The sequence below is a fragment of the Vitis riparia genome, chromosome 5, assembly GCF_004353265.1.
Source record: "Vitis riparia cultivar Riparia Gloire de Montpellier isolate 1030 chromosome 5, EGFV_Vit.rip_1.0, whole genome shotgun sequence".
In the NCBI taxonomy this organism is placed as follows: Eukaryota; Viridiplantae; Streptophyta; class Magnoliopsida; order Vitales; family Vitaceae; genus Vitis; species Vitis riparia.
In genome coordinates this window covers 16,527,508-16,544,115 of record NC_048435.1, presented here as the reverse complement: position 1 = coordinate 16,544,115, position 16,608 = coordinate 16,527,508, and the positions used below count along the sequence as shown (strand labels likewise).

The window sequence follows — 16,608 nt, the reverse complement described above, 5'->3', positions numbered from 1 at the left end:
CGGAAATCCAATGGGGGATGGATTTTCTTGGGAATCAAACGGGGGTTGCAAAAAAAAAAAATAATAACATGATTAGATTAGTACCTGCGAGGATTCAGATTTGAGAGTAGCAGAGGAAAATAGGGCTTTCTTTTAGGGATTCTCTCGTTGGAGGACAACTTCAGAAAAGGGTTCTTGATGCCCGAGAGAGAAGTGGCCAAGTGGGTGCCTTTTTTATTTTTTTATTTTTAGATTTAGTGGAGATAAAAAAATAAAAAATAAAAAAAATAAAAATCATGAGAATAATTTTCCACTCTCTATATAAATAATTATTAATTATCAACATTTATTTGGATTATTAAATAAATTAATATTAATAGAAAAAGTTGTTATCACATATTTTTAATAAAATTTTAAAAATTAAATCTCAAATAAGATATTTTATATAAATTAATTTAATTTTTCATTTAAAATATAATAAAATATGTTTGAATAAAAATATTTTAAAATTTTTAAAATAAATACTGTCTTCAACAAGATGAACTCCCTTCATCTAATAATATAATGAAACCACATCGATATCTTCCTTAGTATAAGAACTATTACAATCTCATATGTATTATATTTATATATAAATTATTTTTATTCAATAAAATTAAATATTTTTTAACTCAATTTTAACTTTATACACTTTCAAAATTCATATATATTATTTTTAAAATTCAAATATCGAATCTACCAATATATCTCTATTTACAATATTTTTCTTCTTAATTATATATATATATATCAATTACACTTACAAGATAACTTTTAAAATGTGTATTATTACTTATTTTATCATTTTTTGAAGTTTTTTCAAGCATTCCTATTAATTTTAAATAATTTTCACTCCACCGATATTTATGAAAAGATATCCACCGATATTTCTCCGATATTTCCGATATATCCGTAAAATTGAAGTATCGATATATCCGTAAAAACCGATATTTCAATCCTTGGTAGAGACTGGGTTCAGCTCCTAAAAATAATATGCCCAGCAACCATATGATATTTGATTAATCATTCCATCATTCCATGAGAATCTCATATGCACATACAACAAGATCCTATATAAATTGAATAAATAATAATAAGTTTTAACAGGCAAAAACACATGTCGGAAACATCACAGTATGGAATGGCACATTATCCTTGCCCATAAACTGATACAGCTCAACATTTTCAGGATTCTTCCACCACTTCTCCCAATCAGGTGTATAGCATGAAGTAATTGAGACGTATCCAATCGGCGCATCAAACCAGACATAGAAAACCTACCAATCACATGATTGAACAAAAATAATCAAATTTTTAATATAAAAAACCACAGGATGGATCCAGCATGCACTTTATCAAAACCAATGAGCAAAAACAATCCAAAGAAAATCTATAAGATATAGTAAATCCAATCAACACCATCCAACCTTATCCTTGAATTTCTCATGTGGAACAGGAACCCCCATTTTAGATCTCTTGTAATACATCGTGGTTTCAGTCCTTCTTTAAGCCAAGCATGTGTAGCTTGAATAGCATTCTGGCTCCAAGATCCAGCCACAGACATGTAATTGATATATTCTTCCAGTTTGTCCTTCAGCAAAGGGAGCTCAAGAAACAAGTGGTTTGTATCACGGATGTGTGGAGTTGAATGACAGAACTGAACACCAGACCGGCCAGGAATTAAATACAAGAAGTTAGAAACAGAAGCATATTTCCACCACATTCTCTATTAACCCTATTCACTTATGTGAGCAAGAAAGCTCTGGCATTCACTTTTTCACTTTGGTTTATATAAAATTTAATTGAGGATGGAAATGATGTTGAGAACCATGAAACAAGTTTCCAGTCGACAAAAGGTCCTAACAACCTAACAAGGAACCATTTTCATCCAAAAAGTAGACTGTCTATATTGCCTTATTCAACCGAGAAATAAAATGAGACATAAACCATTAAGAAAACATGGTATACCTTGCATCTAGGATCTTTTAGTTCAATTGGATTCAAAAGCTTTCCACACTTTTCACACTGATCTCCTCGTGCAGAATCATAATTACAATCTTGAGTAGGGCAAATGCCTTCCACAAGCCGGTCAGCTAAGAACTTTTGGCATTTATCACAATAAAGCTGCATAATAGTTGGAATCCAAGTTCAACAAAACATCAATATATATATATATATGATGAAATATAACTCATAGCACAAGCTTAACTAAATTCCCACCATTTAAAATCTCACACAGAAATAAGTATATATTAATTAAGTACAAATTAATTTCACAGAAAGAGTTAACCCTGCACCTGCTGCATAACGTTTTCAGAAAGCCAATTGTTCTCCATCAATTTCTTGAAAATTGCTTGGCAAACTTCGGTCTGCTGTGGGCTTGACGTACGCCCAAATTCATCAAAACTTATATTGAACCATTTATAAACTTCCTTATGAATTGCATGATATCTACAAACTCAAGACAAACGAAAACATATCATTGATCTCTGACCATGGAGTTGACATAGAATTGGAAAGCAGCATAGATTTGCTTAACAAATATATTAGCTTCCAGAGATGCAATACAGCAGAGAAAATATTCTACGACATTATACCCACCTCATCAAGATTATATTCCATTCTTCTGCATATGATAAACCAATAATCAGTTAAAATTAACAATTATAGTTGGCGCAGACCAATATGTCAAAAGACTCATTAAATTAGGTTGTTCCTTTGCAAGAATTTATATGGTTAAAATTGATCTAAAAAGCAAAAGAAAAAGAAAATTGCTATACTATCCATGTGGAATACCTAATTTTTTTATTTTTATAGGCAAATATTTATTATATTAACAGTGCCTTACAAAGGGAGCACCAAAGTATACATAGTGCATACAAAGACACAAAAAGGCCATATAAAGTGGAGGGAAACAACAAAAAGAACTCCCACAAAGTTCATCCAATCAATAAAGTTAATCATAGACAAGGAGGAAACTCCTGTGCACGCTCTAACCTACTTTGAAAAGAAGGCAACCAACATGCAGTGGGGAAGGCTCTTATACCTTCCCTGATACAATCCACAATTTTTTTTTTTTTTATAACAGAGGAACAGGAACCTTCTATGGCCTAGCCCTTAGAACTCTTCATAGGGACCCAAACTTCAAGGTGGTGACCGCCCCACAACAACCAACACCAGGTAAATTCAAGGTATCATCAATGGTAAGATTCGAACTCAGAACCATGTACCACTTACTGGAACTACACTTCTCAGTGTTTGCCCTGACCAATTAGGCTACTACCCTGGTGGGTCCTAATAAAATCCACAATTATTGAAATTTCATGAGTAACCTTTTTTGTATAAGTGTAAGCCTTTATGGGCTTTTGTATATATTTTATAAGAGGTTTAAGCCAATAATATTCAATAGTTTTAACGAGTTGTGCTTTTGCGAGGCTTTAGTATAGATTTGTAAGTTTTGTCTTGCATCCAATACTAGATTTAAACCATTTTAAAAACAGGGGTTTAGTTAGCTACCAATTAACCCTTTAAATGGAAAGCCAAAAAAGAGATTGAGAAGAAGAAATAAAGGAATTATTTGCCACTATTGTGACTAAGCTTATATACAATCATTATTTTATTATCTAACCAAAAAAGAATCATTATCTTACTATTGATAAAGAAAAAAGGAAATGGCTATAAAAAAAAAGATAGATAAGAGCAAAAAGATAACTATAATTAGATGAAGAAGAAGAATGAATGGACATTAACATTAATGGACAGGATAATAGACCAACTGAATATAATTATGTCTTATTGGAGGAACCTACAAGTAATAGTGATGGTAATGTTGAAGATTATTCGGATAGAATTGAATTTTAGAAGAGAGAAAGAGAAACTAAATTAAAAACTATTGACAAAGACATACAACTAATTAGATTACATGATTGTATGGTTTTCTCATTATTTATTTTTTAGTATTTATTTATTTATTCTTTTCTTTGCCTCACCTCAAGGCCTACCTTTGCCTCATTTGGTCAAAATGCCTCAAGAGCCTTTGGCTTTTTAAAGCATTGCTTTTGATGGCTTTAAGAGCATAAGTCAATGCATATATTCATTAAAATATGAAACTTCGATTGAAACATTACTTGTCACAGATCTGCTGAGGGGTGCATTTCTCCTCCATGGCTTTGGTTTCTGTTGCTGTCCCATACTCATCAGTCCCACATATGTATATTGCATTATAACCACGAAGACGACAATATCGAGCAAAGACATCCGCACTCAATACACCTATAACACAAAAACCAAAAGGCAAATATAACCAAATTCAACACTAAAAATCCAAAATTTTGTATAATTTCAGAAAAAGTTAACAATCCCACAACAACAACAACCATAATAAGACCTAACTACCCATTATTTCAGATGAATCATAGCTTACTCTAGTGTTAAAGATTGTCAAATCTCCTCTTGCTAGTCACTACCTTGAGCAAGTTCTTTTTGGTCTTCCTCCTCCTTTGAGCACCTTCATCTTTAATCAAATCAGTCCTCACTGGTATATTCACTGGTCTCCAGTGCACATATTTGACCCATCTCAAACAGTTGCCATCCATCTTCAGACCCAAACACCAAAGGAGAAAAACTCGTCCTTCATCTTTTACTTCATCGTGCTACCTGTAGCCTCCTATAGATACATTCATTTGCATTATCTTTTGTTGTATTTCCACTCATCCATCTCGGTTTCCTCAGAAGGACCTCTCTAACTAAAGAGTGCATCACCTACTGGATACCAAAAAGCACAAAAATCAACTGCCACAATAGGCAAGCAGCCATCAACCCTATAATGTCCCCATTCCAACCCCAAACCTTGCCATCTAAGCCTGGTCTCAGCAGCCATCAATGGTTCTCATACTAGTTATCATTCCATCATACATAACCTTGGTCACATTAGTACATTTGTTTAGTGGCCTTTCTTTTCTCATACATTCATTCCTAGTTCAATTCAATTACTATCTCCCATAGTTTCATAGTACAGCTCATAAGTTTGATTTCAAGGCAGTTTCCACATCTTTCACCACCTCCTATTTTTCTTTTATATTGATACAACAATGTGCTTCCTCCATTGTTTGATCATTTTTCTGTTCAACCATACTACCTCATTATCCGCATTCTACCATATCTCAAAGATATTGGATAAGGTTTACACTCTTCCCATTATCATCCCTTCAAAGCATCTTTAACTTCGTTATCAAACTTCAAATTTTAGAAAATATCAATCATTACTAGCTTCAACCAAATAATTCAGTACTGAACACTTCATTAAATATCTTTAAAAATAACTCCCCACTTTCCTTTTTTTCATTTGGACTCTAAGAAAATGTAGGAAAATAAACAAACCAAAGTCCTAAACCTTATACTCACTATTTCAAACACATTACAAACTAACAAATGCAATATTTTTGCAAATAGAAAACAAAAGCCAAACGAATCCAAATTTTCATAAGATATCAATCCTTTTAGCCTCAACCAAATAATTCAGTTCTGACCTGTTCATTAAATTGCTCAAAGATAATAAAAATAAAAATAAAATAATTAAAATTTAAACTAAAAAAGAAAAACATTTTCTTCTCCCTTTAATGGCCAAGAAAATACAGGAAAATAAACCGGTTAGAAGGTAAGAAACACGATCGGTTGTTTCACTTGGAACAGTTTTCCATTTTGGGAGACAAAGAACGACAAAAATCAAAAGACTGAAAATATCGCTATAATTCAATTTCCAGCCTCTCTGAGCAAACAAACAGACGTCGCACATACGAAGAGAAAAAGGAAAGAGAAAGGGGGAGGGAGAGGGAAAGTACAGCCGATGATGTTGCCGAGATGAGGGACGTTGTTGACGTAAGGCAAAGCGCTGGTAATGAGGATGTTGCGCTTCCCTTGGATCGGAAGTTTTGGCGCCGTCCGACCATGTACGGCGTCGTTTGAGGGATCCGTCATTGTTAGGTATTAGGGTTTGTGATACCGTGAAAACGGCGGCTTTGGCCTTTTTCCCTGATTGGTATGGTTTTCTTCAGTTTAGAGACAGTCGCAGAGGACTCGCGAACGAAGAGTCATGCCACTATACTCTTTGATTTTTCCAGCCTATTAGGGCAAAGAGGTGGCAATTGTAATTGCCCTTGCACATTCTGTTAATCACATATACTACCCTTTCATAGGTCGACCTAGCTCTTTGTCTGTTTGCCTGGAAAACACTTCGGAGCAAAAATGAAATTTTCTAGGAATAGGGTTTTAAGGCTTTGTTTGGGAAGTGTTTCTCCAAAAAAAAAAAAAAAAAGGCTTTTTAGCATAATTTTTTAAAATTATTCTAAAATGTATTGTGGAATAAAAATTTGTTTACGAATTTAAAATAGTTCAAATCTATTTTTTTATATTTTAAAAAATAACTTTTATATGTAATCAATGTTTTATTTTTAATTATTCTTCATATTAGTATAATTATTTTTAAAATAATCCTCCTAAAATAAATAAAAATAACTAAAATCAATTAAAAGATATTTTCTAAAAATATCATATTTTATGTTTTTAAGAATATAAAATTCTATTTTTTTTTTTCAAACATGTCATCTTAATTTTATTTTTTTTATGGAGTGAAAAACTATTTTTGAAAAAAGCCATCAAACATGGCTCAATTTTCCCAACTTCAAAAATATATGGGATAATTTTTTTAACAAAAACAATATTTAGGAGACTTATTATCAAAATATCATAATTTTAAATCCTAAATTTCAAGTATTTTCACTTAATTTTTTATATAATATTATAAAAATTAAGAAAATGTATTGGTTATAAGTTTCACTTCTTTTTTTTTCATTGTCTCGCCTTAATTAGGTATTAAATGGATAATTTTTTTAAAAAAAAATTGAGTTTTCAAATAAAATTTTATTCATATAAAATTACGAGAATATAGAGAATGGGCTCTAGGTTACAAACTATTAAAAAAGCTTTTTCAAAGTAATGTCAACCTTAAATCATATCCAAATATCAAATAAGTTTTTGTGTTAATTTTTTTTTTTTTTTTTTTGGAAGTGGACATAGAAACTAGATGACAAGTACATTAAAAACAATTCTTATTAATTTTTTAAATCATGTGTAAAGTGCACATATTTGCCATATGAATTTTTTAGTTTATTTTTAATTGAAATCTTCTATAGAAACAATTATTCCACATTTGATCATTGTCTAGTATTTATATTGCTTAAAAGGGTTCATAATATATTACTAAAAGAAAAAGTTCATGGGCTAAATTATCTAGAGGTGAAAGTACCTTTAATATGGATCATTTTCACTAGAATGCTTCCAAAAAAAATATATGAAAATTAAAATTTTATATTTAATATAAACAAAATTATATTAATTTTAATTTTTTTTAAATCAAAACTTACACTTTAAAATCAACTACTGATAATGCATGTGCTATGCACATGTAATAATTTTGCTAAATGGATAAAGTTTTTGGAACACCAAATAACAAAATTTGTTTTTTATATATTTTGTCTTGTAATGTGCAAAAAGTGTTGTTGAATGAAAAAAAAATAATGCTTGAAAGTGGCAAAGAGAGTTCAAGCTTTATTTAAATTTACAAACTATATGCTATGTCAAGTATAAGATATACTGAGAGGACATAACACTCATAGTAACTTGAATAGTTAAAAAAAAAATAGCACAAACATTTGAATAGCTGAATTATCACACTATAATACGACGAATTCAAATTTAAAATCTAACCATTAGAAGCAAGTTTTGGAAAGAAAATAAACGTTCACACATCATATAGGCCAACATTCTAAGATGTTTATCTATTATTTGAAGATAAAACAAATATGTACAAATTTGAAGAAGTTTCATGAATGAATGACCGAAGTGGGGTTGTTTTCTAACTTAGGCAACTCCTCTGGATCTTTCAGCTCATCTTCTACCAAGGAATCAACTAGAAGTGCATATTCTCGAGGTATTGGCGCAAAGCTTTACAATGTTTAGTCAAATGCCCATTGATGCGTTGGTACTGACAATATTTCGTTTTATCGCGTTGTTCTGAAGGTTGCGTTGGAACAGGTGGCCATTTGAAGTTTGAGTCATCTTTTAGCTTGAAGAGCAACTCCTGAGGTGAGGTAATAAATTCCACCCAAGGTAATGTTGTAGTTGGGTAATTTGTAGGAGTCATTTTTCACATTCCACTTTTCTTCTTGGACCCAGACCCCCAATCAATTATGTGCTTGATTTGTGAGATTTTTCTCCTATGATCAATTGGTCTGAGCTCCTCTTCCATATTCGCGTAATGGTTTTCTTTATCCAACAACTCCTCCATGGTACCTAACCCGCTCTTGGCCAATGATCAAAGCAAGGGATTGTGAGGGAGTAGAGCTTTTCTAAAGGCTACAATCGATGCTTTTTGGTCATTACTTTCAACCTAAACCATTTCAGGTATAAATTGACACTATAAGAAAAAATGGTAATAATGACGCTTTTTAGGCGTCAATAAATGTATACGATGACGCTTCTCGAAAGCTTCCTTTCCGCCTCTGTCAAGGAATGGGTGCAGGAAACCATGTCGCTTCTAGACGGCGTCATTGTTGACTGGTTTATATTAACACGTTAAAAACGTCACTATTGATCTACACTTACCATGTCGCTTCTAGACAGCGTCATTGTTGATTGGTTTATATTAACACGTTAAAAAACGTCATTATTGATCTACCTATGTTAACACTTACACTAGCGCCAAGGAATGGCCAAAATATCATTTGTCTATTTCGACACTAAAAAAGTGTCATCTTATGTGGATAATAATATTGAAAATCCCCTTGTTGAAATAATATATTTTGTATGTCCTGTTATATATAATTTTGGTTGCATGATTATTTATAAAGTACCAAACAATAACTTCAATATTAATAACTACATCTTCCAAAAGAAATTGAATAAATTTGGGAATAATATAATGATAAAGAACTAATGTCTACATAGTTAATTAATACGCAAATTTGTAAATGTATCAAAATATTTACAAGCATATTTTCCAACTCCAACATATATAAAACAAGTACACATGTACCAAAAAACAAGGTCTCCAAATTCCTTATCAAAAATAATATTACAAGAAGAAGAAGAAGAAGCCAAAAGTATTTATAGCCAAAAGTATTTTTGTTGGTTGCATATCCACTCCTGAACTTGAAATCTTTTACCAGTATACATTTTAAAAAAAAATTAATAGAAGAAACAAATTATGTTTAGTTAATAGACATGCAATGAAAGTTAAATCTAAATCTATAAATGGTCCATGAAAGAAGTGCAAATGAGAATAACTTGGTATTTAATGAGATGTTATGCTTCAATGAAGATGAAAAATTGTTTAATTTGATACTTGTTTATAAAATATTAAAATACTTTTTTAGTTCATTATTAAGTTAGAGGAAACAAGTTAGGCTTTCAATGGTATAAATTCTACAATATGGAATGTAATATAATATTTTCTTATCTATGTCTAACATATCAAACTCATTTCTCATAAATAAATATATGAATATACCAATAGGTATGGTTTATAATTAGTTTCGATCATAAATCATCATATCTAGTAATATAAGACATTTAATATTAACCATTTGCAAATGACTTAATTTCTTCTTACAACTTTCCTATATTACCAAATTTAGTTAACTAATAACATTCCATAAGGAAAAAAAGAGTATTAAACTAAAAATTAAAAGAGCATAACCAAGGCAATAGAAACCTACAAATCATTGGTTAAATGTCATAATAACAACCATTCTAAAACTTGCCTTTATTTTCAATTCCAAAATTATAACCCAAATATAATAATTAACCCTACACAAAAAAAGCTCTCTACCATCCCTCCATCCAACAACAACCTGTTGATGCAACAACAACCTTTCCAACAATAATAACTTCTCCATACAACAATAACAATTTCTCCATGTAACAACAACAACAACAATAACAATAACAATAACATTGATGATCGATGGTGATAATTATATTAGTAATAATTTGATTTGTTTAGTCCAAACATATAACAATAACAACTTCTCTATGCAACAACAACAATAATAATGACAACATTGATGATCATGATATAATAATTTGATTTATTGAGTTCACAAATTATATGCTTCTTCTCCATACAACAATAACAAAAATAACTTCTCCATGTAACAACATTGGTGATGATGTAATAATTTGATTTGTTATATTGAAATAGTTTATGTATAAAACTAGTATATTCTATCACTATGGAGGAAAAAATTACTTATCGTGAGATGAGAACTTATGAGAATCGTCAAAATGTGATCTACAACTCTTACTGGACTGAAATGAGGGCATCTGCATACATAAGATGGTAAATTAAAAAAATTAGTCCATTCAAGACTTCATTAATAATGAAAATCAAGCATTATAGATGTTAATTTATACCTGCAAGCATGGGTAAGAATCAATTGAGTTGCCAACATAACCCACTCAGATTGTACTTCATTAAGCTCAACTTCACTATACGATTTTTCTCCTTTAAACTAATAATTAATTGTACATACATGATGATTAGTTAAGTTAACAAAAAATTACTAAAGTATAGAAACTAATAAAATTTATTAATGAGTACATACCTTTATGGATAGGAGGCTTGGATCAACAATTATATCTTTCATGTATCTCATCACATAATAACCACACTCCACACTTCCTAGTTGTCTTGGGCACTATAGGCACACATATGAATTATGGTACCATAAAAACATTAATATCATGATGTTTTATGTCATTATTATCTAAGTGACAAAACATAAAACCATATTCAAATTTTAGGGTTGATATAAGTGGTCATATGATATATCTTACTCTAACCAAGTAACTTACCACTACTTTTAACATTTTAGATACTATGCACTATATTCAAGTATGGAAATGAAGACACTTACATGTTAACAATTTCCTTAAGATCATCACATGGTTGCTTTTGCATTTGATCAAGGTAGTACGCAGTCATTGTCCTCATATCCAATGCCACCAAGACCCAGTGGAAACTACAATAGTACATTAGATATTATTTACTAATTAGCATTGATTAAGCTATTTAACATTTAAAAAAAACTTAATATTTTTCATAACTTACTCAGGGTTATATGGAATAAAAATGTAGTCAGCACGCTTTGCATGCATTAAACGATTTGCAAGCAACCTTGACCTATTTTCCTTTGTTGTCTCTCCCATTCCAGCTTTAGAGACTAAAGCTGGATTGATAAAAGCAAATCGTTCGGTGAGCCTTGCATCACTTAGCTTTTTCTGTAGGTGCCTGTTTAAATTCCACATACCTTGATAAGAAATTACCATTTTACTTATATATATATATATATATATATATATAAATTAACACACATTCGCAAGTTATAAAATTATTTACCACATATAATATATGACACAATTAGCCGACACTTCCTTAAATGAAATTATCATATCCATGTCTTCTTTCATAAGGAAGGTCTTAAAACTCTCGCCAAATACATCATTTGGGACCTCCACACCTTGTGTTTTCCCCTCATTTAGCATGAGACCTACTAATGCATCAAAATTGTTGATATCTTGAGGGTTTTCACCAATTTTCAAGTCATTTTCTGTTGTTTTTTGTCTTTTCCCTTTTTGAGATCCCTATAAAAGAAAGCACCATGTTTTCAAATGATATACATATCTTTATAAACTATTGCAAATGAAAATAACACACCTTAATGAATTTAGTACTCAAATTGACTAAATGGGTTGGCCATAAAACTTGGTAGCCCACTGCCGCTCCAACTGTTGTAGCTTGTCCAGGAATGGGAATAGGAAGTGGTGTATTTGACCATAGGGAGCATCCAAAACAACTAGGTAGTTGGGACCACAATCCATTACAATTGTTCCACCAACCACTGTATTTTCTCTGGTCCCTACTGCTAACTCACATTTTCTTGCCTTCAAAAAAGTAAATTAAATTGTTAATTTCAATATAAAAAAAATAATCAATAAATGAAGTTTAAAGTGCATTGACTATGTTAGGGATATATTTAAGACATAAAGTTACATATTTTACAAGTAATAGTTGTAGTGGAATAGAATATTACTAGTAGTAATTATACTGTAATAGAATCTACCTAAAATGTAAGTATCAATCTAACAAAAATAGAAGCAATTGGAAAAAATTATTTATGAAAATTATCTAGGAATTTGTGACAATTACGTCATTGAACTAGGAAATGTAAACTAAAAATAACACACCTTCATGTGTGGTTCTATTTTCACAGGTAAGGTCTCTTCCTCAACTTTACGAATTGGTTTCTCCACTACTTCTGGTAGAAGCAACAATTTTGATTTCATGTTGGAACTACTCACATCGGATTGTGGTGTAGCAACTCCTATCTGAGATAGTCTCGCTAACACATCAGCCTCAAACTTAACTTGACGTTCTTGAGTTGCTTTTAAAAATCCCTCACAAACGTTCTGACATACTATTGAAATATTGTCCAGGCGTGTAGTGCTTCCCTTTAGCTCGAACCCGACCAGTATACTCAGGAGTACCTAGTGCTTGAGAAAGTATGTCATTGCTCCCACTATAGCTTATGCCACTCTCTTGAGACTCTTTCATCAATTCATCCTAAAACAAAAGGAAGTTATGAAGTTAACTTTCAAATAGGTAAAACCAAATAAGGTGTTTAAATATGTGATTTTTGGGTACAAAATGTCTACTTACTATTTTTTCCACTACCGGTAGGACCACATCATCATAGTTGCCATCTTTTTTTTGCATTGCCCTCTTCCAAAGTAAACTCCTATCAATGCTTTCTGTGGAGCCAGCTTCAATCATCTAATAGAAATGGAAAATTAAAGATAGTTATTAGATGACACATGTGGTTTTATTTCTATTTTTTTGTCAGAAAAGAAACAATTAAGAAACCCATATAAAATATTCCTTCATTACTTATACAATCATATAAAATTAAACCACAATAAGAACTAACAAAAACTTACCATCTCTTCTTCAAGTCCAGCATACCCTTTTCTACTTAGATGATGATTATATATATGCTTCTTTCTTCTCTGTTTTTGTACTTCTCTATATTCCTACAAATTAAAATGGATGCTTAGTATATATATGTGGATGCATGTAGTATGTTTAATGTTAATTGTATTTGTACCTGGAATTTTTCAGACAACCTATTTTTCACAAAAATATTCCAATCTTCATCATCGATAAAATGATATTGAGCTGGTGGTTTCTTAAGAAGCTCTGGCTCATCTTTGAAAGGAAGAATATGTTTCACAGTCAACGTGTTCTTAAAAGATCGAAAACATTTTCCCAATGTAAGCATACAATTCCTTCTGCTTTTCTTGTCTAATGTAAAAGCAATCTACAAATTATAAAGTCATTAGTTTCTCAAAATTTGAAATAAATATAGAGATTGTAGAAAACTTATTTATGTTAAAAAAATAAGTAACCTCAATAGAGTCCCACAACTTATCCTTCAATTGTTCAGGGACATCTCGCCATGTGTTATATCTGATTGGTACCATCGTACGTGCCAATACACCTAAGTAGCTTGTTAGGTGCACAGAAGATTCTCCTACATAGATACCATCAACATTATACTTCATGACCAACTTTATCCTTCTATTCCTATTCCTTATAATCATGGATTTCCTTGTTGGCCCTCTATATTTTTTTTGTGAAAGGGTTTTCTCTTCCTTTGAATCCATGCCTATAACACATCAATGAGAAATGATAAGTATACCCATTATTTGCAAGTAAAATTGAATTTTTTATAACATGAACTCATATTAGTAACATGAACATACTAGGAACATTTTACATGCTAGATAACAATATTCACATGTTGTCATGAAATATTTAAAAATAATAATAATAAAAACTTACTAGAATATCCTCACCAAACTTTTTTTTTATGGAACTAGAAATCATAAGCTTTGAGCTGAGACAAATTGATATCCTTGTATTACCCTTTAGATCACTCTGAGATATGTGTATAATAATAATCATGAAACAGGGAATCAATAAATTTAGAGACATGATGAATTTAATCCACTTAGAAAATAAATAAACTATTTACTGAAATGCAGAATTTCAATATTAACAAGTTAATGGGATAGTTACAACCTTCACAACAAAACAACAAGGTCATAAATTTAGTTACATAGAAGATTTGTTATCAATCCAGAATCCCTCACAGTCTCCTCGAATGCAAATGACATCAGAGTCATCCATTGTATCAAATGATTCAACTTGTGCCAAGGTGGTAATGAGAGGATGGTGTTCAATAGAATTATCCATGAAGTCATCGGAATCCTTTGCTGAAAATGAGAAGTCCCTTTCAGGAGTTGACAAAACAACTGACCATCTTGGATCAAGTTGGTCTTGTACATAGAATACTTGCTTGGCTTGGGAGGCTAAAATGAATGGATCTGATTTATGAGCCATCTTAGTGAAGTCAACTAATGTCAGCCCAAACTCATCAACTTTGATGCCGCTCTTATTATCAACCCAATTGCATTTGAAAACTGGAATCCTAAACATGGTATAATCAAGATCCCATATCTCAGTAATAATACCATAGAAACATAGCTCACCAAATACTGGATTCTTATCCTTGGCACTAGAAATTTGCATTGTTGTTGCTACAATGCTAACTCCACTATTCTGGGTAACTCGTAACTCATCACGGTCTTTTGTATTGTACCGACACTCATTTATAACATAGCCATGATACTTGGCCACGTAGTGGGTAGGACCATGTGCCATCCATCTTAAGGTTTCAGATATAGGTTCTTTGTCAGCAATGGCAACTTCTACCTGATTGAATGGACCATAGTTATTAATATTTTTTATGATTAGTGATAAGAATGGTGCAATTTTTAGAATAAATTCAATACCTTTTTTCACAACCAATGAGTGAATGTTCGCATGTGTTCTTCTTGTAGCCACTTTTGTCTCTTAGATTGACGAGGATTGTTCAATTTCAACCATTTCATGTGTTCTCTATAAGATATGTATAAGAAAGTAACAATAAGTTTCCAAAATTAGTTTAAGTAATCTACACAAAATCAAAATAGTTGATCCTTACTCGATATAAGGTTGGATGATAGTTGTATTTTCCAACACATAATGATGTGCTTGCAACAACAAATTACAATCAACTTCGGTGATATGACCACCAGGAATAGGCGCCCCAACTTTATGATCAACATTAGTGCTACTAGGAACTCCAATTGCATCCACATTTGATAAGTACTCTGTACAAAATTCAATAGCTTCCTCTGCAATGTAGCATTCAACAATGCAGCCTTCAGGGTGGTTACGGTTTCGCACATAACCCTTTAATACTTTCATGAACCTTTCAAATGGGTACATCCATCTAAAATAAACCGGTCCACAAAGTTTCACCTCTCTAACAAGATGAACCGTTAAATGAATCATGATATCAAAGAAGGATGGCGGAAAGTACTTTTCAAGCAAGCACAATGTCACAACAAGTTCATTTTGTAACTTATCCAATGTAGACACATCAACCACCTTCTTACATAAAGCATTGAAAAAAAGGCTCAATCTAGCAATAGCATGTCGTACATGCTTTGGCAAAAGTGATCGCAATGCCACTGGTAACAATTGTTGCATCAGTGTATGATAATCATGGGACTTCAGGCCATAAAGCTTCAAATCTTCCATTGACACAAGATTTCTAAAGTTTGAGCAATACCCTTCAGGAACCTTTAACTCAGCTAAAGTTTGACAAAATACTTTCTTCTCCTTTCTAGACAATGTATAACATGCAGGCGGAAGGTAAGTTCGATTCGATTCAAACCTTGGTGCCAGTTCACACCTTAAGCCCATGTCCATAAGGTCTAGCGAGAGTTGAGTCCATCTTTTGTCTTCCCTGGGATGTTAAGTAATGTACCAATGATGCTTTCACAAACATTTTTCTCAATGTGCATTACATCCAAATTATGACGAACATGCAAATATCTCCAATACTCAAGTTCGAAGAATATGGACTTTTTCTTCCAACAATTGGCATAAGTCACATTGGATTTATCATGTCTTCCCCTTTTTTTCCCCCATGAATTACAAATGGCATTCATTTTAATAGTATTTCCTCTCCACTTAATGGTTGTGGAGGTGATCGAAACTCCTGCTCACCATTGAATGCCTTTTTATGTTTTCTAAAATGATGATTGCATGGAAGAAAACGTCTGTGGCCTGTAAATGAGTTCTTTCTCCCATGCTTCAACCTATGTGAATAGGTTTCCGATCCACATATTGGACAAGCAAAATATCCTTTGACTGTGCAACCAGATAAGTTTCCATATGCAGGAAAGTCATTTATTGTCCATAATAGAACAGCCCTTAATGTAAAGACCTCTCTTTGATATGCATCATAAGCTTCAACCCCTGTCTCCCACAAGGTTTTAAGGTCCTCAATCAATGGTGCTAAATAGATATCTATGTCATTGCCAGGTTGTTGTGGACCCGATATTAACAAAGATAACATCATA

General features: G+C 31.9%; 1 protein-coding gene across 1 annotated transcript; it reads right to left on the bottom strand.

The window, feature by feature from the left end:
* Window positions 1-1,118: 1,118 nt before the first annotated feature.
* Window positions 1,119-5,994, bottom strand: LOC117915208 (methionine--tRNA ligase, cytoplasmic-like). The gene is made up of 5 exons (XM_034830772.1): window positions 5,859-5,994; window positions 4,146-4,290; window positions 2,316-2,469; window positions 1,987-2,142; window positions 1,119-1,295 (listed from the first exon to the last, which is right to left on the bottom strand). The coding sequence occupies exons 1-5, from the start codon at window positions 5,992-5,994 to the stop codon at window positions 1,119-1,121; spliced, it is 768 nt and encodes a 255-aa protein (XP_034686663.1).
* Between the last annotated feature and the right edge of the window lie 10,614 nt (window positions 5,995-16,608).

What these genes read in the sequence shown, in the direction of transcription:
- LOC117915208 (XM_034830772.1), bottom strand. Translation starts at nt 5,994, where the DNA reads ATGACGGATCCCTCAAACGACGCCGTACATGGTCGGACGGCGCCAAAA. An exon ending in TCTCGGCAACATCATCGGCT is followed by an intron (nt 4,291 to 5,858) that starts GTACTTTCCCTC and finishes TTTGTGTTATAG; the next exon opens with GTGTATTGAGTGCGGATGTC. An exon ending in CCTCAGCAGATCTGTGACAA is followed by an intron (nt 2,470 to 4,145) that starts GTAATGTTTCAA and finishes TTGAGTTTGTAG; the next exon opens with ATATCATGCAATTCATAAGG.